We start from the raw sequence: 27,342 nt of genomic DNA on the forward strand, positions 1-27,342 counted from the left end.
ACTGAACCACGTTTCTACCATGAATTACCTTTAATATGATCATTGTAAAAATCAATTTCCCCAAGATTGCAATAAGACCACATCTACTAATCCTCATTTTCTTTTTTTTTTTTTTCCCAGAGCTGAGGCCCGAACCCAGGGCCTTGTGCTTGCTAGGCAAGCGCTCTACCACTGAGCTAAATCCCCAACCCCTTAGTCCTCATTTTCTAAAGGAAACAGTAAAGCCAAATACAGTGATGCTCCTGTAATCTCTCCACTCAAGAAGCAAAAAACAAAAGGGTAATGAGTACAAGTGAACTTGGAAGACATAGTGAGTTATAACTAATCTTGCCTACACAGGAAGACTTTGTAGATAGGTAGGAACAGATAGGTAAAGAGAAGAGGAAAGGAAGGGAGAGATTGAAGGCAAGCTGAATAAAAATGGCCCCCATAGGCTCATATATTTGTATGCTTAGTCACCAGGGAGTGGCACTGTTTGAAGGATTAAGAGGCGTGGCCTTATTGGAGGGAGTATGTCATTGAGGTTGGTCTCTCTCTCTCTCTCTCTCTCTCTCTCTCTCTCTCTCTCCCTGCTTCCAGATCAGAATGCAGCACTCGACTATCACCATGTTCCCTGCCATAATAACAGCTGACCCTCTGAAGCTGAAAGCCCCCAATTATATGCTTTCTTATAGAGCTGTGGTGGTAATAGTGTCTTCACTGTGATAGATAAGTGACTAAGATAGGGGCAAGGTGACAGCAAGAGTGGCAAATACAGATGAGAGGACTAAAGTTTTTTGGCAATTACAATGAAAATAATTAGATATATAGTGCTAGATCCTGAACTGTTTGAAATAGCAATGTTGAAGAAGAACAAGACTTACTGTCCCTTACACATGTGTACATAACCAAAAGTTTAAAAAGATTAAGAATTAGTTAATCTTTTCTCATCCTCTTCTCAAGTATAGCAACTCATATTATTATAAAGTCCTTGGATTAAATTTAATTAATGAGGATCAATGAGATACACTTCCTGTTCTAAAGCAGCTTACTGTCTAGTAAAAGCTAACCAAAGGCTTACAGGCAAAATTTACATGCTAAGTTTTAAAAGCATCCCTGTCGTTAAAACAACTATAATAAAATGAAAATTGAACTAGGGCCTGGAGAGATGGCTCAGAGGTTAAAAGCACTGACTGCTCTTCCAGAGGATTCTGAGTTCAATTCCCAGCACCCACATGGTGGCTCACAACCATCTGTAATGGGATCTGATGCCCTGAATATATAAAATAAATTAACAAATTAAAAAAAAAAAGAAGTTTCAACACATAACTTTTGTTTTGACCTTTGTACAGCATTTGCTAGGCGCACAAAGCCCACGGTTTAATTCCCCTGTACTGTCTCACCTTCACAAAAGCAAAATTAAACAGCTATAAAAAAAAATATTAGGGTTGGAGAGATGGCTCAGCAGTTAGAAGCCCTTGTTGCTCTTACAGAGGATGTAGTTCTAGTTTGCAGCACCCACACTTGGTGGCTCACAACTCCTGTGACGCCCTTTTCTGGACTCTGCAGATACTACACAAACACTGCATGGATAATAATGTTGGCAAAACATCCAAACACATAAAATAAAAATAAAGGAAAAATACAAAACAACATTAATAAGGATCTGTGAGGCAGTTTGATGAATTAAGGCATTTGTTGTGTAGGCCTGGTGATCTGAATTAGATCCCCCAAAGCCCACATATAAGAAAACTGACTCCCCAAAATTGTACACACACACACACACACACACACACACACACACCAGTTCCCATACTTAAACATGCAAAAACACTCCTGGTACAAAAATATAAACTGTATATGCATTGTATATATGAAGAGATTTTTCAGTAAACTGTGCATTCAAAGCTAACTTGGCTGACATAGTAAGTCTGAGTAGACGGCACTAAATAGCAAGACCCTGCTTCAAAGAATCAAAATACAAAAACAACAACAAAACCCAAAAACAAAACCACATAACTTTTACTATGTATTTCTTTATTACTACGACAATGCTGTTCTAGAATTATAAAGCTGGGCAGAGATGCTCAGCCAGCAGAGGTACTTGCAGTGTGAGGCTGCGAGGAGAGCCAGTCCGATGTGAATGTGGAAGGAGTACCAATTTCAAAATCTGTCCTCTGACCTCTGCATATATGCGGTGGTACACACACCCACATGCACTAATAAGTATACCCACCAAACCTTTTTTAACATTTCTAATTAAAAGTTAAGAGGTTCACCAGTTTAAGTGCATTTCCTGCTCTTCCAGAGGACCTGAGTTCATGGGTTCAGTTCCCAGTACAGACAGCTCATAACCACCTATGACTCCAGCTCCAGGGGATCTACTGCCTTCTTCTGACCTCTATAAGCACTTGTGTCATACAGTCACATGTACACACATACATACAAATAAAAGCTTTTTTTTTAGAACTATAAAGTTGGGCTGGAGAGATGGTTCAGTGGTTAAGAGCACTGGCTGCTCTTCCAAAGGTCCTGAGTTCAATTTCCAGCAACCACATGGTGGCTCACAACCATCTGTAATGGGGTCCAGTGCCATACATGCAGGCAGAATATTGTATGTAAAGTAAATAAATCTTAAAAAATAAGAAGATGCCCACTTGATTTCTGAGAAAGGTGCAAGAGCAATTCAACAGACTATATAATTATGAAAGTTGAAAATAAAAGTCTTTCAGTAAATGGCCCTGAAATATTTAAGATATCCACAAGCAATAGCCTTAATTTAATCCTCACATGGTATTTTAAACATTAACTCAAAAGAAATCAATGAAGACTAAAAGAACTTAGAGGAGATCACAGATCAGGGTTCTGAAGAAGAGGCCACATGCATGATAACTACAAAGAAGTATCAAGAAACAACTCTGTGGGGGTTGGGGATTTAGCTCAGTGGTAGAGCACTTGCCTAGCAAGCGCAAGGCCCTGGGTTCGGTCTCCAGCTCTGAAAAATAGAAAAAAAGAAAGAAAGAAAGAAAGAAAGAAAGAAAGAAAGAAAGAAAGAAAGAAAGAAAGAAACAAACAAACAAACAAACAAACAAACAAACAATTCTGTGGTGGCCACAGTTCTGCATTTTGATTTGGATGGTCACGAAAGCTACTGAAGCAAATTAAAACTGCTTAGAAACATGCCAACATGCCTTTGTAAGTACACGTATGTACACAAGATATCAGAATAATCTACTCTGACAGATTCTGCTGACTGGGCTGGAGGTGTGGTTCAGTAGCAGTGATAGCTGAGTATTGACCGGGTCCCTATGTCTGAGCCTCATCACCACACACAAAGTGATAAAGAATAGCATGCACCAATCTCAGTCCCCTGGTTCCTGTAGTACAGAGTTCATAATTTGAATGCGGTAGGAAGGGATGCCTGAATGAAAACTCCTCTGAATGGAAACTCCTTATCTTTACATTTTAGTTAATGAATTAATTTTGTGTAAGAATGTTTGTTTGCATGTTTGTTTGTGCACCATGTGCATGCATCCAAAGCAAGAGCAGCTTTGGAACCCCTGACCTGGATAGACCACGTGAGTCCTGAGAACTGATCCTGAGGTACTCGAGAAGATCAGCCAATGCTCAACTGCTGAGCTTTCTCTTCAGCCCCTTCATTCATATGTATGTATATTTACAACTTCTTATAAATCTATAATTACTTTGCAATGAAGTCTATATATAATCTTTAGGGTTTATGTACTGAAACCCTAATCAATCCTCAGCACCTCTAAGTTTTCAAAATAATAAATTTGACCTCTGTTAAATTTATATTTATTTGTGGAGGAGGGCACTTGTGCATGGGTGATATACAGAGAGTGACAGAGACAGAGTGAGAGTGCACCTTTTACTGACTAAGTTTAGATGACAACTTAGTAGACTATGTGGGTCCCAAGGATGAATCTTAGGGCATCGGGTTCAGTAGCAAGTGCCAGTCCTCACTGAGCCATCTAAATCATATTTGGATTGTATTTAAATGGGGTCATTAGAACGGGCCAAATGCAACTAGACTAGTGTCTCAGCACACTGAGACAGAGGAAGAGGGAAGGCAGGCGTGTGTGTGTGTGTGTGTGTGTGTGTGTGTGTGTGTGTGTGTGTGTGTGTGTAGCCCACATAAAGGCACGGCAAGAAGGCAGCTTCCTAGAATCCAATGAGAGAGACTGCAGAAGCCACAAACCAACATACCAGTGTCTTGCTCCTGACTTCAAGCCTCCAGAATCGTTAAGACAGTGTTTCTATTACTTAAGCCACAGTCTGTATTGTTACAATAGCCTTATGAAACTAATATATAACCTTGTGAAGTACCTGCTATTATGTGTACTTACGGATGAAGAGAGCAAAGGGATTTTTTTTAAGAGTTATTAACCCACCTCAGGTCACACAGCTTTTACTAAGGTCTAGGATAAGAAGACCTGGTTCAAAACATAGATTCCTGACCATTCCGATGCTGTTGTAAGAGAACAGCTAAGACTAGAGAATGCAATGGGCTGGTGGTCCTGGATGCTATAAGAAAGCAAGTTGAGCAAGCCGGCAAATAGCATTCCTCCACGGCCTCTGCATCAGTTCTTGCCTCCAGATTCCTGCCGAGTTTTTGCCCTGACTTCCATGGACAATGGACAAGTAATAAGATGAAATAAACCCTTTCTTCCCCAAGTTGCTTTTTCTATGGTGTTTTATCAGAGCAATAGAAACCTTAACTAAGACAGTCTACCCATCAAGCCCTTTTGTGTATTTTTTATTTTTTTTATTACTTATTTATTTGTGTGAGTATACACCAGGTAAGTTGCAGGTACTCACAGAAGCCAAAAGAGGGCATGGCCACAATTCCCCTCAAGCTGGAGTTTTGAGCAGTTGTGTGTAAGCACACAGTCTGAGTGCTGGGATGGGGGCGGTCCTCTGAAGGAGAAGCAAGCTCCTTGCTGACAAAATTCCAGCAGTGTCAGGTCTTTTTGTAAGAGCACCCAATCACACTCATACATAAAGGAAGCCTCTTACTACAAACTCATAAAACATGGGATTTATTATTTTTACTGCTGCTGCTGCTGCTGCTGCTGCTGCTGCTGCTGCTGCTGCTGCTGCTGCTGCTGCTACTGACAGTTTCACTATGACAGCCTAGGTCTGAGATTAAATTCTAGACCCTCCTGCCTCAGCCTTGAGGTGCAAGATATTTAATACCCAGCTTCTCAATTACCTTTAAAACAACAACTGCAGCAGCAACAACCAAGGTTTCTCTGTATAGCAACCCTAGCTTTCCTCAAACTCACTCCATAGCCCAGGCTGACTGTGAACACCGAGTGCCACCACATCTGGCTCTCAATTACCTGTTAAAGGCCTTATCTCTTTTGGTTGGTTTTTTGCTTTATTCTTACATTCTTTGGGGCAGAAGCACTGGAAAGACGGCTCAGCTTTACTAGGAGCACAAACCTCTCTGCAGAGGCCCAGGGTTGTTCTTACACTCTGCAGGTGGCTCACAACCACTTGTCAACTCCAGCTCCAGGAGATCTGATGCCCTTCTCCTTACTGCCAAGGACACCTGCATTCACATGCACATAAACACACACGTACACAGAAGTAAAACTAAATTAAATCTTAATTCTTCTATAAGTATATTTATTTTGTGTGTTATTTGTAGGTGTGGGCATTATGTTTAACACTGAACATACATGAAGGTCAGAGGGCAAATTTGTCCACCATGTGAAAACCAGGCTTGAGGGCAAGGGCCCAGGCTTTGTGTTTTAAGATAGGGTCTGGCTATAAATGGGGTTATGCATACTTATTTCCTCTTTCATTTATATTAACTCTTTTACCTTGTGTTTGTTTTTGTTGTTTTGTTTTAAAGATGACATCTCAATATACAACCCTGGCTGGCCTAAAATTAACTGTGTAGACCAGGTTGGCCTCAAGCTTAGCTGCCTGCCTCTGCCTCCAGAGTATGTGCCACCATACCCAACTTTCTACGATGAATCTGTCTGGACTGTCCTATTCCTAGTTCCAGGCAGAGTCTTGTATCACCGACTGTAGACCTTTCTTTAGAAGCTGTAAAATTCCCTCTACAGCAGCGAGCCATAGCCCACAAATTCTGACACATTATCTTTTGGTCTTCATCCAGTTCTATTCCCTTTGACCCAAAGGTTATTTGCAATATGTCACTTCGCTTCCAAATACTTAAGAGAATTTTTTCAATTCTGATTTAATTATTTTGTTGTTGTAAAAATAGTACATTAAGTACTGCTTGCTCTATTTTCTGGTTAGATAAGTTGACTTTTTTTTCTAAACTGTAGGCAGGATTTCATTCTATAGCTCAGGTTGATCTAGAATTCACAGCAGTTCTCCTGCCTTAGTTGTTCAGTGTTGGGATTAAAGGCATGAGCAACCAAACCCAGCTACTGCTCTGCCTTTAGAATAAAATGCTTTACTGCTTCAGAACATTCCTGTGTCCTGAGTCTACTTTTGCTAGTACAAATACAGCCACCTGAGCACTGACAGAATATCTTTGTGTAACAATTTTCCCAACCATTTAAATTTACATTCAATTTAATGTTGGGAATGGTGATATGTACCTTGGAAAGATGAAGTGAAAATTTTAAGTTTGAGGCTAGCCTGAGATACACAGAAAAACGCTGTCTTAAAAATAACATAAAACAAATTTCTAATAAAATGTATAGGTTAAAAGAGTGGATTTCCTGTAGACACCCTGCCGCTGGATCTGCTTAGTCTGGTCTGCCAGGAGTTTCGCTTGTTTTAAAGATGTATTTATTAATTGTATATGTGAGAACACTGTTGCTCTCTTCAGACACACCAGAAGAGGGCCTTGGATCCCAATACAGATGGTTGTGAGCCACCATGTGGTTGCTGGGAATTGAACTCAGGACCTCTGGAAGAGCAGTCAGTGCTTTTAACCAGTGCATTTCTCCAGCCCCTAGCCTGACCGTTTTGTTTTTTTGAGTTTTTTTTTTCCTTTGTTTTTATTTTTTAAATAGGGTCTTATGTCGTTTAGGCTGGCCTTAAAACCAACAATCCTCCTATCTCAGCTTCCCAAGTGCTAGAAACACAGTTCTACCCCGACTCCTGTTTTTGAGACAGGGTCTCAGAGAGCCGAGGCTGGTCTTGAACTCCCTACATAGCTGAGGATGAGCTTATACTTCTGAAGCTCCTGCCACCATGCCCAGATTTTGTGGTGCTGGGAATCAAACTGCAGGTACTTCATGTATTCTAGGTAAGGCACTCTATCAACTGAACAAAATCCCCAGCCCCTCCTACCACTGTCACTTCATTTTATCCTTTTAAATTTTATGTGAATACATACTTTGAATGCATGAATGTCCATGTGCCTTAGGGGTCAAGAAGAGAGCACTGGATCCCTTGGAACTGGAGTCAGAAACTGTTAGGGGCTAGGAATTGAACCAAGGTCCTCTACAAACAGCGAGTGCTCATTACCACTGTTGCGAGCCACCTCTCCAGCTCCCTGGCACTGTCTCATTAGACATGTAGTATAGCTATTTCCTCTGGGCTTCTCATGACACAAACACAGTAGATGTGGTCACACTTGCATCTTAACAGAAATCTGACAGAATCAAAGATGAGTCAGGGCGTCAGCTCCATGGGCTGTCATTTTTCTTCACATGGCATGAGGTGACATGGTCTACCAGTAGAGCCTAAGGACTGAGAGACTAAGGGCCTAAGGACTAGAGAGAATACTGCAATCTCTGAAACTGTCCATTGTAAGAAAGCTATGGCAGCAGCTGTGTGACCCCTGCTAGTAGTAATCAGATACGCATGCAACCAAGGCTGAGCTGTCTACCTAGAACAGCAATTCTCAACCTGTGGGTTGCATTCCCTTTGGCAAACCTCTATCTCCAAAAATATTTATGATTCATAACAGTAGCAAAGTTACAGTTATGAAGTAGCAATGAAAATAATTTTATGGTTGGAGGTCACCACAACATGAGGGACTGTATTAAAGGGTCACAGCATTAGGAAGGTTGAGAACCACTGGGCTAGAAGGAACTTGCCTGCGTAAGGGAAGAATTACAATGACGAACAGACATGTGGCAAGCTTTTTCCACCCCAGACTCTGATTTGGAAGGAAAAGTGACTAACACAAAGGGGAAAATGGAGGTACTGGTTTACCTTTTTTTCTTAGATTTAAGAAAACTTCTATGTCTGTGTGTTAGCATGGATACATGTGCACTGTGCCTGGGAGCTCCCTGAGACTAAGAGAGGAAGGTGGGTCCTCTGGCACAGGCCTTACAGGCAGCTGTAAGCCTTCATGTGGGCTCTGGCTCCTCGGTAACAACAGAAGGCACTTTTAACCAATGAACTCTCTCTCTAATCTTGGCTTGCCATTTTTATGTTAGTACAAGAGAAATCAGACAAGGAGCTTGTCCAGGTCACCCAAGAGCCAAAGAGTCAAAGTCTGTGTCAAAAGTAGGTGGGAGGTGGGGTGGGGCAGTAGTGGGGGTAGGGATGGGGGTGGGGAAGATAGTGTATAGCCAGATTCTATACTTCTAAATTTCTAGAAAGCTAAGGAAAACTGAACAGTTCATGTAAGAGGTGAGTGACGACAGGCGCAGATTATCTTGTTATAGATCTCCACTATCCCTGCTGTAAAAAGATATTAACTTGGAGGCGGGATCCATCCTAACTACTCCCCTAACAACAAGGTCAAGGTCAAGACTATCTCACATAGGAGATCTTATGCTAAATTATGGTGGCACATACCTTTAATCCCAGCAGTTGGAAAGCAGAGGCAGGAGGTTATCTGTGAGTTAAGAGGCCAGCCTGTTCTCAAACAAAAAAACAAAACAAAAGAAAAGCAGATCTGCTGGTTTCATATTAATATGTGAAAACACTTGGGCCTTAGTGACCATGACACATTTAGCTCCAAGTTAACCTATCTAGAGAGACCCTGTCACAAAAAAAATGAACAAACAAACCCCTGCCTCTGCCCCTCCCCCCAATAAAACAAGTACACTAGGTATGGACTTTCTGCCTGGACTTCCTTTGTGTTCCATTACTGGAAAGCTTCATTTAAGGATGCAGACTGCAAGCAGACTTGGTGGCTGGGTGAAATGGGGCCCTACAGAAGCAGAACTTACCCAGCCAGCTCAAGCCCTTTCACCAGTCAAGTGTGCAGAAGTGGCCCACACCCACACTGCTGTAACTTAAATTGCCTTTCTGACAGAACCGGCACTAGCTCTGAGATCCTCCTAGGTCACATTTCTTGCACTTTATAGCAGTTCACAGAATCTGGAAGTCATGTGCAAGGCTTTCTTCTCCATTTAGTGGTACTAACTTTGCCTGTGGCTAAGGTTCTCATCACTAGCAGCTCAGTGCTTTCTTCCTACATCCAGTCACCTTTTAGCTATGATTTTGCTTTCCACAAATTTAGTTACTTTTGTTCAACTATGGTCTGAAAATATTAAGTGGAAAAGTCTAAAAATAAATAATTCTTATTTAAATTGCATGTTGTTATGAGCAACCATGGGAACCCATCCGACCTCACATGTGAATGGCCCTGTGTCCTCGTGATGAGCAGTCTGACTGCTGACAGGCCTGCAGTGCTCCTGCTTGACACTTAGTTTACTTACTGCCTCCAAACCCTAGAGTAGTGATGCTGGCAAATGGGACATTTGAGAAGTTGTAAAGTGTCTTGTTTAAGTGAAAGGGTAAAAGTTCTTAATACAGAAAGGAAAAAAACCTTGTATGCTGACTTTGCTAAGATTTGTTGCCAGGATGACTCGTCTATGAAGCTGTACAAAAGGTATTATAATAATAATAATAATAATAATAAGGAGAAGAAGAAGAAGAAGAAGAAGAAGAAGAAGAAGAAGAAGAAGAAGAAGAAGAAGAAGAAGAAGTAGTATTATTGCTCTCACACCTGAACTACAAGAACTATCAGTCACAGTGATAATTCTTTACACTGGTGTGCCTATATATAGAAAAACATTGTGTATGTTTATGCACATAAACCACTGTCTGTGGTTTCAGATATCCACCGGGGGCATTTGTCCCTGTGGGTAAGGTGGGACTGCTGTAGACTAATTTTCTAGGATGTTATTGTTTAACAATGGGTCAAACAGATCTGTTATTCAGTTCACTCTTGGGTATGAAGTATCCTTTCTCTCAGTTGTTCCTGCTATGGAATACTCATTAGGTAAGAATGAATTCTGAGCCAGGTATAGCAGCCCATGCCTTCAATCCCGGCCCTTGGGTGACATCTGCTAAATCTGAAGTCAAAGTTTGGTCTACATTGGAGAGTTTCAAGCCAGCCAAGGCTATACAACAAGAATGAATGTTGTTGGTCTGTAAAATTGTAGATAGCTACAGTTACTGCAACCTCACCAGAAGCCTGGAGAACACTGAATGCCCACGGTGTAACCTATGTGAGACAAAGGAAGTGCATCAAGTTACTGGGGTGAGGATGAACACCACTGCTGGGCCATCCTGCTGCCCCACATAGCACAGTTTACATTTTTTATTTTAGCAATCTTCTTAGGGTTAGGAATGTAACTCAATGTTTTTCATTCCCAGCATGGGCTAGAGTGGCATTTTTCAACCTGTTGGCTGAGACCCCTTTGGGGTCTCTTTTCACATGGGTCACCTAAGACCATGGAAAGGAGATGTTTACATCGCAATTCCTAAAGGTAGCAAAATTACAGTTATGAAGTAGCATCAAAATAATGCTATGGTTGGGGGTCACCACAGCACGAAGAATTGTATAAAGAAGGGGTCCCAGCATTAGAAAAGATGAGAATCACTGGCCAGGAGTGATAGCTCACAGGTTAAATCACTTAAGTATATGAGCCAGGGACAAATGCCACTAACCCACGTAAAAACAAGTAAGCGAGACACTCATCAACTCAAGTATCCTCTTGTGTCTCTCAGACCCTGCGTTAAAAGACTGAGGCTGGAGAAACAGCTGAGAGGTTAAGAGCACATACTACTCTTCCAGAGGATCAGGTTCAGTTCCCAACACCCATGTCAGGCATGCAACCTGTAACGCTAGCGACACTATGGGCATCTGTACTCACTCACACACATACACATGTTTATTTTTAAGCTAAAGAAAAAATGGATACTGGTTTTCTACCTACAATGAGTGCTGTACAGCCTGGGTTTTGAGGAAGGGTTTCACTGTTTTTTCCAAGGCCCTGGGTTGCCTAAAAGAGGGCAAAGACCATCAGTCTTTGATAAGACGCATACCGCAATTTCTTTGAGAATCAGTAATAAGAGTAAAAAAAGGTAAAAGAAAGATAGAAGACTTTCAAAGTAGAAGGGGCATGAGTCACTGGCATATGTGCATTTTCAGAATGTCTCTGTGTGGTACCGTCTATTTTCTCCTCAGGGGAATCATGGCATCTGAGATTGTGGATCCCTCTGTCAGGAGCCGTCTCTCAGTTGACATACTGGGAACGGAGGATTCTTATGATCTCCAATGTTGCTTAGAAGGAAATCTTCAACACTTCCACTTTCATTTTAACTAAGTGATAGAAAATCCTGCTTTGAATTTTATGCTATAAATAATGGTAAATTAAGCCAGGTGGTAGTAAAGTACATCTTTAATACCAGCACTTGGGAGTCAGAGGCAGGAGGATCTTTGAGAGTTCAAGGCCAGCCTGGTCAACAGAGTGAGTTCTAGCAGGATCAGTCAGTCAGGGCTACACAGAGAAACCCTGTCTCGGAAAAAAATAAGGTGTGGTGAGGTGGAGAGACAACTCATGAATTAATGAGCAGTTGTTTCTCTTGCAGGACCCAATGTCAGTTCCTAACACCCATAATGTTGCTTATAACCATCCATAACTCCAGTTCCAAGAGACCTGATGCCTTCTGACCTGAGTGTACCAAGGGTGGGCACAGTTCACAGACAAGCAAACAAACACTAATACACATTAAGTTTAAAGTATATGTGATAGTTTGTACATACTTAGCCCAAGGAGTGGCACTATTTGGAGGTGTGGCCTTGTTAGAGTAGGTGTGTCACTGTGGGCGTGGGCTCAAGACCCTCATCCTAGCTTCCTGGAAGTTAGTATTCTGCTAGCAGCCTTCAGATGGAGATGTAGAACTCCCAGCTCCTCTCGCACGCGCATGCGCATGCACGCACACACACACACACACACACACACACACACACACACACACGCGCGCGCGCACACACACACACACACGCACACACACAAAAGCACAGTTGCACACATGAGCACTGGGGGGCATGTGGAGACCACAGAACAACCTGTGGGAACTGGTTTGCTACGTCCACCATCTGAGTCTCGAGGAACAAACTTAGGCCATCGTGCTTGGTGGCAAGCACCTTTACCACTGGATCTTCTCGCAGGCCCCTGGATGGAGCTTTTAATCATTGATGGTTTCTTAACTTGCAGGCTCTTGGGAAGTGACAGAAAATAAAGGACTTAGGTGAAGGGAGTGGGTTCGAGGTGTTAGGCTTCTTGGGGACTCTATCTTGTCCCTAGACCCTTCCTTGCTCTGCTTCCTGCCATCATACAGTGAGCACCTTTGCACCAAGCCCTCTCTACCACAATGTTCTATCTCACTACTCACTACAAGCCAAGAAACAAGAGAGTCAAGCAGTCACAGACTGAAATAGTGAACAGAAATAACTGTTTCCTCAAATTGATTTTTAAAGATATTCTATCACAATAATTCAAAACTAACACAATTAGACCCAGGACTTACACACACAACAGACAAGCATTCCACCACTGAGCTGTTTTCTCAGTCTTAAAAGCACTTGGTCCCAAACCTAATGACCTCAGTTCAACTCCTGCAAGCTACACGGTAGATACAGAGAAACAATTCCCACAAGTTGTCCTCTCATCTCCACAAGTGTGAAACAGCACATGCACGAACCCCCAAAAGACATAATAAAAATTTAAGTATATCCAACTAGGCATAAGCAATAGCACAAGCAAGGCTGGAATTTCACCTCCCTTCCATCTCCAGAACCACAGACAATGCACATTTTTTAAATTACTGCAGAGGTGCAGAGTAAGGAATAAACTGCATCAAGTCCTTACTGAAAACAAGACAGTTTACATTATACAAAGTAAATTATCTAGTTCTTAAAGAGAGAGACCTGGAACTAGGCATAGTGTTGACTCTTTATCCCCAGAACTCAGAAGACGGTGGCAGGCGGATCTCTGTGAAATCAAGGCCAGCCAGTCTACCCAGTAAGTTCCAAGACAGCCAGGTCTATCTGAAACCATGTCTCAAACCACACACACACACACACACACACGCACACATGGAAAGAGATCTCGGGCTGGAGAGATGGGCTGCAATAGTCTTCAGAGGACCTAAGTTCAATTCCCAGCACCCACTTGGCAGTTCACAATAGCCTGTAAGCCAGTTCAGGGGTCCAACACCCTTTTCTGGCTTCTGTGAGTGCTACTCGCATGTGGTGCACAGGTATATAAGCAGGCAAAACACAAACATAAAGACAAAGAAATCTTAGGAAAAAAAACATAATTTAAAAAAAAAAAATAGCTTGCTGGGTGCTGGTGGCACAGGCTTTTAATCCCAGCACTCAAGAGGCAGAGGCAGGAGGATTTCTGAGTTCAAGGCCAGCCTTGAACATAGTGAGGGACAGTAGGAATACATGGAGAAACACTGTCTGAAAAGACCAACCAACCAAACAGCTGCCTTAAGTATTAGGTGAGAAATAAAGTTCACAGCCCAATTTAACCTTATCACCTCAAATATGCTAAATGGATATCTCCAGAGCAGCATAAACAGTGGCAGCCACAGGAGAAGAACGTGCTCTTTAGGCTTCTTGGTGTGCGCAATGCTTACTTTCCCTGTTACCAACTCAAAATGAGAGAAAACACTCTAAACCTTTTAAACAAAAACTACATAAGGCATCCCAAACCCTAAGCCAATTAATTATGGTTTAATGATTATTAACTAAACCTAATAATATAGAGAAAAATCAATGCATTAGTGTGCTGTGAAAGAACAAAAAAAATTGTGAAATTAAAAGCCAAAATACAAATAAGTACTCGAATGTAAGTAATAAATGGCTCTGGCCATTTTGTTTAACCAAAGTTTTGTGAGTTATATTGAATTTTCGGTGTGAAAAAAGAGAAGCAATATGACAGAAAACATACAGTAACCAGAACATTCAAAGACTGCAGTTACTGCCAGCACTCTTGTCCACTTGGAAAGAGTCCACGATGGCCCTGATTGCCTTCCTACTATGGGCATCAGAAAGTACTCAAAGTGTCCTGAGCACTTAGGAGAAACTCAGGAGATCACACAGATCCCACTAGATGGCACCATCATAGACAAGTCACTCTGCTCTCTCTGGAGCAGTAAAGGTGGAAACCTATCTTCATCTTAACAAGCTGACAGCTGTGAACAGTTCCATCCTACTGGGAAAGCATGACACAACAAACCATGTAAAGCCAGAAAAGGGAGTCTCACCGAAAGCATCCTTTTTACCCAATTTTTTTTGCCCTCATTTCAATCAGTGACCTATGAGATACAATGTCCAGCCCTAACTCTAACAGAAAGAGAAATAATTAAAAAGAGAGTGAGGTCTTTACTGGATATGGCAGGGGCAAGAGGATCAGGAGTTCGAGGTTATCCCCAACTACATAAAAGTTTGAAGTCATTCTCAACTACATAAGACTATCTCAAAAATGTTGTATAAAAAGAGTAGCTTAGCAGGGAGGTGACGGTGTGTGCCTTTAATCCCAATGCTTGGGAGGCTAAAGGCAGGAGGATCTCCATGAGTTGGAGTGCAGCCTGGTCTACAGAGTGAGTTCTAGAACAGCCAAGGCTACACAGAAAGACCCTGTCTCAAACAAAACAAAACAAAATAAAACAAAATTTCCTTTCCTTTACCTGTCTCTGCAAATAATGAAGTAACTTACTTTTCTTTCAATTCTCTTTGCTACAGAAAACATTTTTTCCCAATCACTAAATAATGCATTTATTGAAAAAAAAAATACTTACCATGACCAACAAGTCAAAATGCATAATTAATGGCATAAAAGCAACTTAATATTTATGAACTTTCTAACAAACAGACAATATTAAAGTTTTTTGAGGTTCTAGGGTTTTGTTTGTTTTTTAGAGACAGGGTCTTATGTAGTCCCAACTGGCCTCTAACTTTTGATATTACTACATCAGCTTCCCAAGTGTACATTGAAATTTTCCCACAACTTAGCCATATGATCTTGAGTCTGAGCAGTGAAATTAAAATGTCATTCATTTCTATCACTTGGACCTATTTTACCAAAAGCACACTTTGATAGAGCCATTCTGCAGCTACATACAAAGGAAAGAAGCCATCCTAACAAAGATTAGTACTTTAATCCCAGCAATCAGGAGGCAGAGGCAGGCAGATCTCTTGAGTCCCAGGTCAGTCTTGTCTGCAGAGTGAATTCTAGGACAGCTAGGGTTACACAAAGAAACCCTGTCTCAAACAAACAAAATTAGGAAAATGAACTATAAGCAATTTGAATATAAACTTTCTTAGTAGTAAACTATGTGATTAGATTTGATTACGAGTCTTAGCAGGACACACCTATAATCCCAGCACTTTGAGAGACACAAGAGGACTATGAGTTTGAGTTTGAGACCAGCCTCAATTGAGTTCCAGTCCAGTCTAGGCCGCGCAGTAAGATTCTGTCTCCAAAATAAATTAAAGGCATGAGTCTTATGCAGAATTGCTAAGGGAAAAGACACAACAGTGTATTCCCAAACACTCAAGATGCTAAGGTGGGAAGATCACTGGTCTGCCTGGGTTATAGAGAAAGTTCAAAGTTATTCTGGGCAACTTTGAAAGATTCTTATCTCAAAAAAAAAAAAAAAGAAAGGAAAAAAAATCAAGAAGGGCTGGATGGGTGTAGTGACACATGCCTTTAATCTCAGCACCTGAGTAGCAGGGCTACAAAAGAGACCATCTTAAAAAACAAAAACAACCCAAAACCCAAAGGACTAGATATATATAGTACCCTACCAGGCCCTGGATTTGAACCTTTATACCACAAACATCAATCAGTCAATGGTTATAAACATGACCTAGTACAGTCACTCACACCCATAGCCCCAGCACCTAGGAAACTGAGACGGGAAGATCAAGGAGTTCTAGGCCAGGCAAAAGAAACACGTCACCACTGGACCAGATATTGATTTCATACTTAAATGGCACAGCATGCTTCTTTCTGAGGTTACATCCTTTGAAGGAATAATTTATGTCTACTTGTTTATCTTCAGTATGAATGATCAGAGGTACAGTCGCTCCAGAGTGCCACCAAAAGCCAGTTACAAGAGTAGTTGAAGAACTAAGCATGCAGACTGTACAGCTGGGTGTGGGGGACACCTGCACTCCCAGCACTTCCCATCCGGGGACAGACAATCACAAATCACAGACCAACCTAGGCTACGCATCTCAAAAACAAAACAAAAATTAAAGAACTGCCGAAGCTCAATTCTGGATACTATCAACAACACTTCAACAATGCCCAGTATACTGCAGGTACTATGTACTTTTTGAATAAATAAAAACTACCAAGTTGGGCTGGAGAGATGGCTCAGCGGTTAAGAGCACCGACTGCTCTTCCAGAGGTCATGAGTTCAAATCCCAGCAACCACATGGTGGCTCACAACCATCTGTAATGAGGTCTGATGCCCTCTTCTGGCTTGCAGGTGTATATGCAGGCAGAAAGCTGTATGATGTATACATAATAAATAAGTATTTAAAAAAAAAAAAAAGATTCTTAAAAAAAAAACTACCAAGTTATTCCAGCTTACTAAACTGTGTGATCCATCAAAGAAGCTAGGTCTTCTAAGCGTGACCCTAACGTACTCCTCCTCCTTGAAGAAACAACTAGCCAGAGCATAAGATTAATGTCACATTCCTGCAAGATATAGCATATTTTTTAAAAAGACAGGAATCCACTACATACATTACAGATCAAAACGCACAAGTTATCTCAAGCTCAAGTCATAGGACAACCTCGGATCGGGCAAACCTTTTAAATAAAATATTACAGCCGATGTAAACAATGCACTAAACCATCCTGTGAGAGCAGAGGGTAAACACGTACTGCATAAAGGCACAGAAAACCTGAAGAGTGTCACTTTGTCAACACCTGCCCAAACACCTGGACTTGATTTCAGTTTACACTGCCACAAAATGAAGACAGCAAGAAGCTAGTCAGACTGCAGCAGGGAAGAACTATTCTTCCAGGACCAGGTACAGTTCCCAGTACCGACATGGCAGTTCTCAACCATAAAAACCCAGTTCCAGCACACGCCATGCCTGCTTCTGGCCTCTGCAGGCACAAACATGCACAACGGGTACATACATATACAAATGCAGGCAAACACTCAAAACCAAAAAATAAATTAAAACAAGAAAAACACTAGTAACAATTAAGAAGAGTGAAAAGGCAGTCCAGGAGACAACCAGGAGGCCTCTGCAGCTGCAGATGTGGAGAAGTAGCAGACCTCAGCAGATTCATCAGCACCCCATCCTGTAACCACCCCAACAGAGCCAGTGGATGAAAGCTGTACAATGCCTTTTTCTTCTTGAGTGGCTGAGAAGTTTTAATGGATCATGAAACAGAATCTAGATTCCCCATCCTATCAGTATCCTTGCAGCAAGCCCCTCCCTCCCTTAGGAAAGCTCCGCCCTTAACAGAAGGGTGCAGACACTCACACTAAGGGAATGACTGGCAGATTTTCAAAGTTCTCAGGACCATGAGACACATATCCTCTGCAACCTATCAGTACGTCTCTAGCACCCAAACCCTTCTGTTCAACTCCCAAGTGTGCTGGAGCCATCCTCTGAGGTGATCGTTACCGCTGAGGAGTAACTCACCTTACTTACGCCAACCCCAGTGAACCTGGCCTCCAGTAACTCCTGCCTCCGTGGGTCCAGGCTGTGCAGTTCTTCCATCATTTCTACAGAACAAGAGAGAGGGACAAGAAGCCATGAAAACTACATGGAAGAAACAAGGTCTGTGTATAACTCACAGTAATTTTATAAACTTCAAGGAAATATAGATTCAAGTGTTATATTCTAAGTTATTTGATGTTATCAATAGTCATCTAAGATTATACAGCAGTTCAAGTTCTCATCTATGAAGGTCTTTTCTACTTTTCCTGAATTCTAATTTGATCTTTACGGAGGGAAGAAGGTATGGAAGCCCGCCCCTGTATGAATCCTAACATTCAGGAGGTTTAAGCAGCCTGGTTCACACACAGCAAACTCAAGGCTATACAATGAGACCCTGTCTTGTTTAAAAAAAAAAAAAAATTACAAAAAAAGTAAATAGAAATAAACTCTTCACATAAACTGTAAAAGTTAAGCAGGAGTAAAACAAGGGCAGACTTACAAATAAAAACTCTATCAGATACCTTTCAATCTAAGTACTTATAGAGATGATTTCTCTCCCAAACACATAAGAACTAGTTAAGCTAAAAATATGATTCATTTAATAATTTCAAGTGAATACAGAATGAATCAGAAGCTGCAAATAACTTCAAGAAACCCTACTGTATATAGCTCCTTTCTCTGAATAGCTCCCTGTAGCTAATGAAAAATGGAATTCTTTCACGTTAAATATAACGTAGAGCCCAAGATAAACCATCAGCCTACATTCACTCGGGAAATTGATATAACAATTCCTTTGCAAAATGTTTCTGACCACTCCTTGGAGCAGTAGGTTTCTCCCCACTCTGGGTATCTGCTTTTAGCACTCCTCCCAACAGGGAGGGGCAGGAGGACACCATTTTTAAACTCTTTCCCTGACCAATTAATGTAGACACTATGAGCAAGTTTGTCCATCCGTTGGAGGATAGAATTCTTGTACCATCCATCAAAAAGTTCAACATTGAAAGAGGAAAAGAGCGGCACTGCATAGAGATCCTTCCAACATACTATTATTTCAGAGTTACTGGAGGGACTGGCATACATTTTTATTAAAGTTCATTGAAAACACGAATCAAACCTTCTCTGCAATCTAACAACTCCATAGTTTCCAGTAACATCCCCTATCCAAGTCCTAACTTTCATTTCCCTTCCTGGACTGAAGGCCTGGGGCAAAGGGGAATGAAAGGGTGACGGATTAAAGTTTCACTCACCCGTACAAGTAGGGAATTAGGAAATTGTTAGAAGGGTAGAAAGGTATCTTAAAAAGGAAAAAAAAAAGACCGAGAAGAAAACCGAGTTTTTCCTTAGGTACATAAGTGGCCTTGCTCGCCACTCGCCCTGCCCTAATCGAGGTCGGAATGGCAGAGGTTACAATGCAGTCTCTCTCCAACCCCAAGGTCTCTGGAAACATTTCCCAACCCTCCATCCCCAGGTCTGGCCCGGAAAAAGAGGCCCTAGCAGTTATCCCATTTAATGTCATCTCACGATAAGAAAATACCCACCCCATCTCTTTCCAGCGAGGCTTTGGACCGGGATCCTCCCAGTGGCCCCCAAACCGGGAAGCAGGACCGATGGGGCCTGGTCCCGGCGCCCCTCGCCGGCTCCAAACTTTCCCTAACTCCAGGCCCACCTGTCACGGACGGAGCGAGGGACACTCTCGAGGGCGCCCGGTAGGCTGCCGAGGCCTCCAGCTCCCCGGAGTCCCCTCTCTCAGCGGGCCGACCGCCGCACTCCCAGGCCTGGGCCTGGTCCATCTTCGGCTTGGCCCCTCAGCGACCCGCAGCCCTCAGGGAGCACCTCCCGCCTCAGCGCCCAGGAGCTGCGGCACGACGCCGGCCGGGGTCGCAGCCTCCTCAGGCCCTGGGAGCCCCCGGGACGGTTAATATCCCAGGCCCAGCGCCTTTCCACGTCCCGGGCTGAGCTTCTCACCTGCCGCCGCTGCCGTTCCACGCTCCTCTCGGGAGGGGCCCCGACCCGACCCGGCTGCCGATCGTTCTGCTCTCCCCCTGGGCAGGCCCGGGGCGGAGCCGGGGCCTCTCCTGAGCGCCGCAACCCCCCGCCCGGGCAGCCGCCGCCGGCGCCGGGCTCCACGAGAGGGCGGGCGGGGGAGGGGGGCCACGGAGGCCGCAGATCCCCGAGCTCGCGTACAGAGCCAGGCGCCTGACGCGGGCCCGGGCCCGGGCGGCCGCCGGGGGGCGCGGGGCCGGCCTCCTGGCGCCGGACAAAGGCCAAGGGAGGCGCAGAAGGGTCCGGGTCGGGCCGAGAAGTGGGGGCCGGCTCGGTTGGGGGGGCCACTCGGGTGCGGCGCAGAGGGCGGGGTGGGGGGGGTCGGAACCGCTAGTGCCCAGGACCCGCCTCCGGCCCCTTAATCCGGATCGGTTCGGTCCGGATTAGTAGTGATCGGTGTAAACACACTAGTGAAACCTCGTGTTTCCTCGCGAGATTTGCACGGCTGGGAGGCACGGGGGGGGGTGGTGTTCCTGGGGGGGGGGAGTGCCGACAGTGGGGGAGGGGACGAGAAAGGTGTTGGGGGGGGGGGGGGCGCCGCTGCCCCGGAGCTCCGCCTCCTCCAATCAGCGGCCGGGCTGGCGAGCAGGGGTTAACCAGGGGACCCCGCACCGGCTGAGCAGGCCGCGCCTGACAGGGCGGCTGAGGGCGGGCCGCGGGCGGCGCTGGCGGCCGACTGCGACGTGAGGGGCGGTTGGTTTGCTTGGGGGCGCCGGGTGAGCGGCCAGGCCGGAGCCTCGGGGGCCGCCTTTGTGTAAACGGAGCCGGAGGCCGACGGTTGGGCTGCGTCTCAGGCCGCGGAGCAGCGTCGGAGTGGCCTGGCCGCCGCGCCTGCCCTGTCCCTGGTCTACACACATTTTGGGTGAGGAGTGAGGTCGCTCTGCCCAGCGATGGATAGGAGAAGAAGAGGGGCGCGTGGGGGTTGGGGGTGGAGATCGTTGAGTTGTCGACGCCCACTCGATGTCCGCCGGCCCGCCATTCCGTCCAGGTCCCCAGACCCCACGCCACAGGCACAGAAAGCCGGCCGCCCTGGCCTTCCACGTACCTGACTGGCTGGGCGTCTCCAGGGACAAAGGTGTCCTGGGATCAGAGCCGAGCCCTCACTAGCATGCCCCCCTCCACAGCGGAGGGCGCTCCCCGCGGGGGACACTCAGAATACCTAGCGGGAGGTTCTATTTCAACCTCCGGTGACAAAACGGGCCTCCCGGAGTGCTCGGGGGCTCTGAGGGTAAATGCCAGAATGGGAAAACAGGCCTGCTCTTCACAGAGAGTCTGCTGGGAGGGTGAGCGCCTTCGACTGGAGGGCTTCCTGCATGGGATCTGACCCCCGCGCCAAAGGGGGAAAAAGGCACTTTCTTCACCTAGTTTCGTGAGCCAAGACACTGACTTCAAAGTTACTGCTCGGCTTTTTGTTTTCTTCTCATGCTTCTTCCTTGACCAGATGTCTGAACATGACTGAAGGACTACAAGAGAAACATTCAGGCTTTTAAACAGCCGGCTTGAACTTTTCCAGGCGTCGGCAAGTACTCCAAAGTAGAGTTCTGTTCGTATTTCTGACTAACTTTTCCACATATTGACTGGACAGAGACCTGCCAATGGGCAAAGGATGACAAATTCCTTCTTGGATGTTCTCCATCCTTCAGAACTCAATCACTGTAGAAAAACTCAAATTGGGAGTCATCTTCCAGATTCCAGATTGCTTGGAAAGATATTTTTGAAAGGAAGAGGGGAAGAGCAAGTCAGGAGCAGAGGGTAGGGAAAAGGGGCAAGGAGGAGCCCCCAGAATGCAGTCAGTCTCAACCATGAAAATAATGGAGAACCAAAGGATAGTGCACCGTGGCTCCTCCTCAAGTGTGCACAGTGGGAAAACAAGGGCAGTTCTTTCATAACAGTGGGATCAAAAAAATAATAACACCCACACTCCCAACACTTGGGAGGCTGAGATGAAACAAGATGGCTCTCCTGGGATTCTCAAGACCAAAAGAAACAGGGCTGGAGAGATGGCTCATTGGTTAAGAGTTGGCACTGTTCTTGCAGAGATCCTGGGTTTGCTTCCCAGCACCAGTATGGGGCAGGCCACAACCACCTGTTAACTCCAGCTCCAAGACATCTACATCCATAAGGCTTCCATGAACACTGCATTTATGTGGACACAGATAATTACAAATAAATTTGAAAAGAATATGGCCTGCAACTCACTATGCAGCATGGGCTAGCCTCAGATGGTCGGTCCTTCAACCTCTTCTAAAGTCCTGGGATTACAGGACTTGCAGCCACTATGCACAGCCTAAAAATAACTCCTTAAATGACACTGGAGTGTCATAAATTAGGAGAGGAGACCAGAAGAGAAAGAGGAATGGACAGAGTTGAAGCTGAGTTCTTCCAGCTGGTCCACAAACAAGTTGTCTGGGCCAATTATCGTTTCAAGTTTCACCATCCTGTGCTAGAGCTAGAGGATTCCCAGTGCCCTTTCTAGAACATAGGTCCCATTTTCGGTTTTTGGTTTTGATAAGTCTAATGTAGCTGAGGCTAACCTAGATCTAGTGTGGCTGAGGATGCAGTCAAACTTCTGGTCCTCCTGCCCTACATTCTAAGAGCTAGGATTAATTACAAGCTAGGCAGGCAGTCTACCAACTGAACTACATTCCCGCACATAGACTCACCTTTATCTGTTTTCTGAGAGTCTCACTATGTAGCCAAGATTGGTCTAAATTCTCAGTCCTCTTGCCTCAGGCCCTAGGAGCTGTCGTTACAGGCAACCGCCCTGATGCCTGTCTCCTGAGTGCATTTTTAAAAGAACCGTTTGAACACGGATGAAATTTTTAGTTTCACTTTTTTGGTGGGGGAGGTGGGGGGGATGCAGGGGTTTGAGACAGGGTTTCTCTGTGTAGCCCTAGCTGTCCTGAAACTCACAAGAGATCCCCCTGCCTCTGCTGAGCTGAGATTAAAGGTGAGTGCCACCCTGCCCAGCAGTTTTAGTTTTCTATAAATGAAGCTTTATGTCTCTTTTTCCCCCCGCTATTTTGTGTGGGTTCTTCATGGGTTCTTCCTCTATCTCCTAACGGTAAAATCTTTACTGGCTCAGCTCAGCTCCTGGCTCAGTGGCCTTTTATTTGCACGGTTCAATCTCTTCACCAACTGCCTTCTCTCTAGCCCTTCTCAGTTTTTCTTGTGCACCAACTGTCTTCTCCAACCCTACTCTTCTGCCTCTACTGCCACCTGGATCCTACTCTCTCCTACTCCTCTGATTCTTGGACCCTACTCCCTGTCTCCAGAAATCCAAGAGTCAACTGACACTAAAGGTCATAGGGTCAAGCAGTTCTAACTGCTAAGCATTCCCAAAGAGTCAGTTGATTAGCCATTGGTGATCTTTTAAAGGGCCGGGCACACAAGTAAATCATACTATGTATGCATGTCAAGGAAACTCACGTCAAATCACTCTAGGATCAACAGCTATTCCAATAGAAACTGCTTAAAACAGTTGGGTACTTTATTTTAAGCATCATATAAGGCAAAATATATTAGCCAGACCTGGCGGCACGTGCCTCTGATCCATCCCAGCACCCAAGTGGCAGAGACAGGCAGATCTCTTGAGTTTGAGGCCAGCCTTATCTACAGGACTATACAAAGAAACCCTGTGTCAAAAATAAAATATCAGAGGGGTTGGGGATTTGGCTCAGTGGTAGAGCGCTTGCCTAGGAAGCGCAAGGCCCTGGGTTCGATCCCCAGCTCCGAAAAAAAGAACCAGAAAAAAAAATATCAGTAAGGCAGGAAAATATGTTTTTCCCAAAAGAAATGTTTGTAACATTAATTTAACCTAGGGTTCAGGGATCAATTTATGTAAGCTATGTTTGGGCTCATGAAGTATCCTGAGAGTGGCAAGCAATGCTATGTCACGTGTAAGAATCCAGTTCCCATCAGCTATGGAAAACTTAAACATGGGTGCAACCAGATTTTGGTTTTAAGAGGAATGAAGGGAAAGTTTTTCAAATTGATGTTAAAGCCACAGGTCATACTTTAGCCTAGCATAGTTTTCTCCACAGTGTGTTGTACAGATTTCTCTGTAGGTTACTAATGAATCAAAGGAAGAGTAAAGGTTACTTTGACAAAGAAATTGGGGAAATCTGTGTTAAACTTAAGCAGAATTTTTGTTTGTACTTCATTATGGAGCCTATAGTACCTATTATGTATGTGAGTCCCTGAGGATTTGTATTTGAGTTGGGTTTTTCTAACGTTGCTTTTGGACCTGCCAAAAGCAAAGTGGCTGGTCGTTAAAGAATTAACTTCTAGGAAAAGCATCTTGAGGAAGACACCAGAACACTTTAACACCTTTTACCTCATCACTTGTCTCTGATACTTCAGACTCCTAAGTAATTTATTTTCTGTTTTTGTCTTGTTTTTGAGACAAAGTCTCACTCTACCCTAGGCTGGCAAAAATTTGCATCAGTCCTCCATCTTCTGCCCCCCATGTGCTGGAATTATAGGTCAGAGTACCACATCCATCTCAGGCAAACATGTTCTTGAATGTTCCATAATGGTTACCTCCATCAAAAAGGTGATACCAGGGCCACAGAGATGGTTTATCAAGGCTGAAGAGATGGCTGAGTTGGTAAGAAATAGGCTCACAACCAAAAGGATAAGAGATGATTTCATGGGTATAGGCACTTGCCACCACCAAGCCTCATAACCTGAACTTGATTCCTGAGATTGATATGGTTGAGGGAGAGAAACCACAGGTTGTCCTCTGACCTCCACTCACATGCTGTGTCACACACTACACACACTGATTGGGGGGAGGATGGGGAGGGAGATGCTGTCATTGGACATGGTGGTAGTAGCATTATCTAGTTCAGACATGGTGCTCACACCTTTAATATTCTAGCACCTGAGAGACTTAGGCAGAAGAATAATTGTTCATGGGTGTCCTGAAATACAGAATGGAATTGTTTTCAAAAATAAAGCCAGCATAAAGCAAGAGTGGGCAGATGGTACCCAGGTACCTGTGTGTTTGTACTGCTCCTGCCTCTGACCTCTGAAAGATGTTGCAGTATGGTACCCTGGAACACAGGTCCTGTGTAAAGCCCTTGATTCTGATCCCAGCTGAGTCCTTTAAAGGATAGATGGGTAGTCTTAAGCTCCAAGCCTCAGCAACTTTGTTCATAAAATGGTATTACTATACAGGGCCATTTGGATGGTTAAGTGAGATAGTTTATGTGTTCAACTATCTTTTATTCTCCTGTAGTAATTATCCCCAAGCCTTATTGCCTACATCTCTAACCTGGGCCTAGGCCTGGAAGCTTCTAACCTCCATACAATCTTATCTAGGCCTAGAATGTTTTCAGCCTCTGAGACTTACTGCTGAGTAAGCTCAGTCTTTCTTTTTCTACCTGAGCTCTGGCTGACTGGTCAACTCAGCTGTTCTGGTTCAGACTCTAAGCTGACTGTCTCAGGGTTTTACTGCTGTGAGCAGACACCATGACATTTAATTGGGGCTGGCTTACTGGTTCAGAGGTTCAGTCCAGTATCATCACAGCTGGGACATGGCAGTATCCAGGCAGGCATGTGCAGGAGGAGCTGAGAGGTCCACGTCTCCATCTGAAGGCAGCTAACAGAATACTGACTCCCAGGAAGCTAAGAGGAGGATCTTAAGCCCACGCCCACAGTGACACACCTACTCCAACAAGGCCATGCCTCCTAATAGAGCCGCTCCTGGGCCAAGCATATAAAAACCATCACTGATTCAATCTGGCTTCTCTCTCTTAGCCTCTGATTTTTTGCTCTACTTGGCCTATATGTTCTAACTTTGCCAATATGTTCTAATTTCCTGGTACCTTCTCTTTGGTTTGTGTGGTGTTCACCTGTGTCTAGCTTGTTCTCTCTCCACAGCCTGTCTCTACAACTGTCCCAGTAAAGCTGCCTCCTCATCCTTTGCACTGCCCCTTAAGTAACTTCCCTTTGCTCTCCCTTCTTGCGAGAGGTAGGCATGCTCTATTTTTCTCTGATTCGTCACTTTGTCTGCCACTCAGTTAGACATTACTTTCAAACATGGGTGCTTCCTTCTACAAACTAACTTTACCTTCATTGTTTGGGATTAAAGGTGTGTACTAAAGTCCAGGCAGAGGAGTTAAAAGTGTGTGCTAAGGGTAAGCAACACCACAACTAGACAGTTGTTTTCCCAGTAAATAACACAAATCTTTGAGTTCACAGTATGACCAAATATCCTGCAATATTTATGTACCTGACAGCAATTCCTGAATTAATGGTCTTCAGCTTGGCTTCACATTTCTGTCATGGACCTAAGCAATTGTCATAAGTTGATTTGACAGTGCATTTGATTTGGAAAAACAGACTATCAATGCATTGAATCATTTAGTGATAGTATTGGAAGCAAAACTGAGGTTGTCTGCCATTTTAATATAAACATTACATTTTGGTGGGTGGCTTTTGAAATTCTGGTCTCTGTAACAAATATCTGAGAAAACGACTTGCAGAAGCTAGGATTTATACAAGGCCTCCATCTCAAGAGATTTCAGCCCATGGTCCTTGGCTCTACTCCTTCATGTCAGAGAGCATGATGGAGTAGAGCTGCTCATCTTGTAGCAGGAAGTGGCCAGAGGCAAGATATGCTTCAAACGTCCATCTGCAGAGACCTTCTAGCTGCAGGGACCTTCCAGCTGCAGGGACCTACTTCTTCCATCCAAGAACCCAAGATCCCATTTGTTTATCAATAGTAAGTAGATTGGTCATTGTTGAAGTTAGTGCCCTTATAATCCAGTCACCAAAAGTGCCACCACTGTGGGCCACAGGAGCCCTTTGGAAGAGCACTACATATCCAAACACTGAAAAATAAAATCTCTTAATTTATGTTCGTCTCCTACCCTGGGAAATTAGGGGGCTCAGACTTTGTGTTACCGGTTATAGAAACCAAGGTATATACCTCCAGCCACAGGCATGACAGGATTGTTAGTGGCCAATGGAAAAGAGGCAGTGGTCTGACAGAAGACTGTTCTGTTTCACCCCCGTTTCCTCATTTGAAAATGGTGACCCTGATGGGCAGTATTGAGGTTGACACAATGTCCAGGAAGTGACTGGCTGACAGAGCGGGTGTGCTGCTGGTCTTATTTCCTTTCTTCCCATTTCTAATAAAATGGAGAACTAGTTGCAGGCAAGTAGAGGCTAGCACTCAGCTTCCTTGAGATTCACCACTGCCAGTCATCTCTTTCCTGTCTCCCCTCCCTGTCTAGTGCTTCGGAAGCTCTGCCTAAGCCAGTTGGTCATATATTCCCTAAACCCATGCTAGGAACCAAACCCAGGCAGGGCCTTGCATTCGTTAGGCAGCCAGCAGTCTACTGTTGAAGTCAATCCCCCACACCCTAAGCAAGTCTTAACACAGTTGTTTAACTTTGTTTTGT

At 44.2% G+C, this 27,342-nt stretch overlaps 1 protein-coding gene across 6 annotated transcripts in view; it reads right to left on the bottom strand.

Annotated features, from left to right (window-relative positions):
- Tlk2 (tousled like kinase 2) overlaps positions 1-20,374 on the bottom strand; it is a 93,391-nt gene extending 73,017 nt beyond the window's left edge. For 3 of the 6 annotated variants that reach the window (XM_032914369.1, XM_032914372.1, XM_032914368.1), the window contains exons 1-2: positions 19,554-19,692; positions 17,870-17,952 (exon numbers count right to left, since the gene is read on the bottom strand). In XM_032914369.1, the coding sequence (XP_032770260.1) occupies positions 17,870-17,952; positions 19,554-19,677 (207 nt within the window). In that variant the 5' untranslated portion in view covers positions 19,678-19,692. Of the gene's footprint in view, positions 1-17,869; positions 17,953-19,425; positions 19,445-19,553; positions 19,693-19,852 lie in introns of those variants that run through there. The other 3 variants (XM_032914370.1, XM_032914373.1, XM_032914371.1) reach the window with 3 other exon arrangements.
- Positions 20,375-27,342: the final 6,968 nt, after the last annotated feature.

The sequence above is a fragment of the Rattus rattus genome, chromosome 9 (assembly GCF_011064425.1).
Source record: "Rattus rattus isolate New Zealand chromosome 9, Rrattus_CSIRO_v1, whole genome shotgun sequence".
NCBI classification, from domain to species: Eukaryota; Metazoa; Chordata; class Mammalia; order Rodentia; family Muridae; genus Rattus; species Rattus rattus.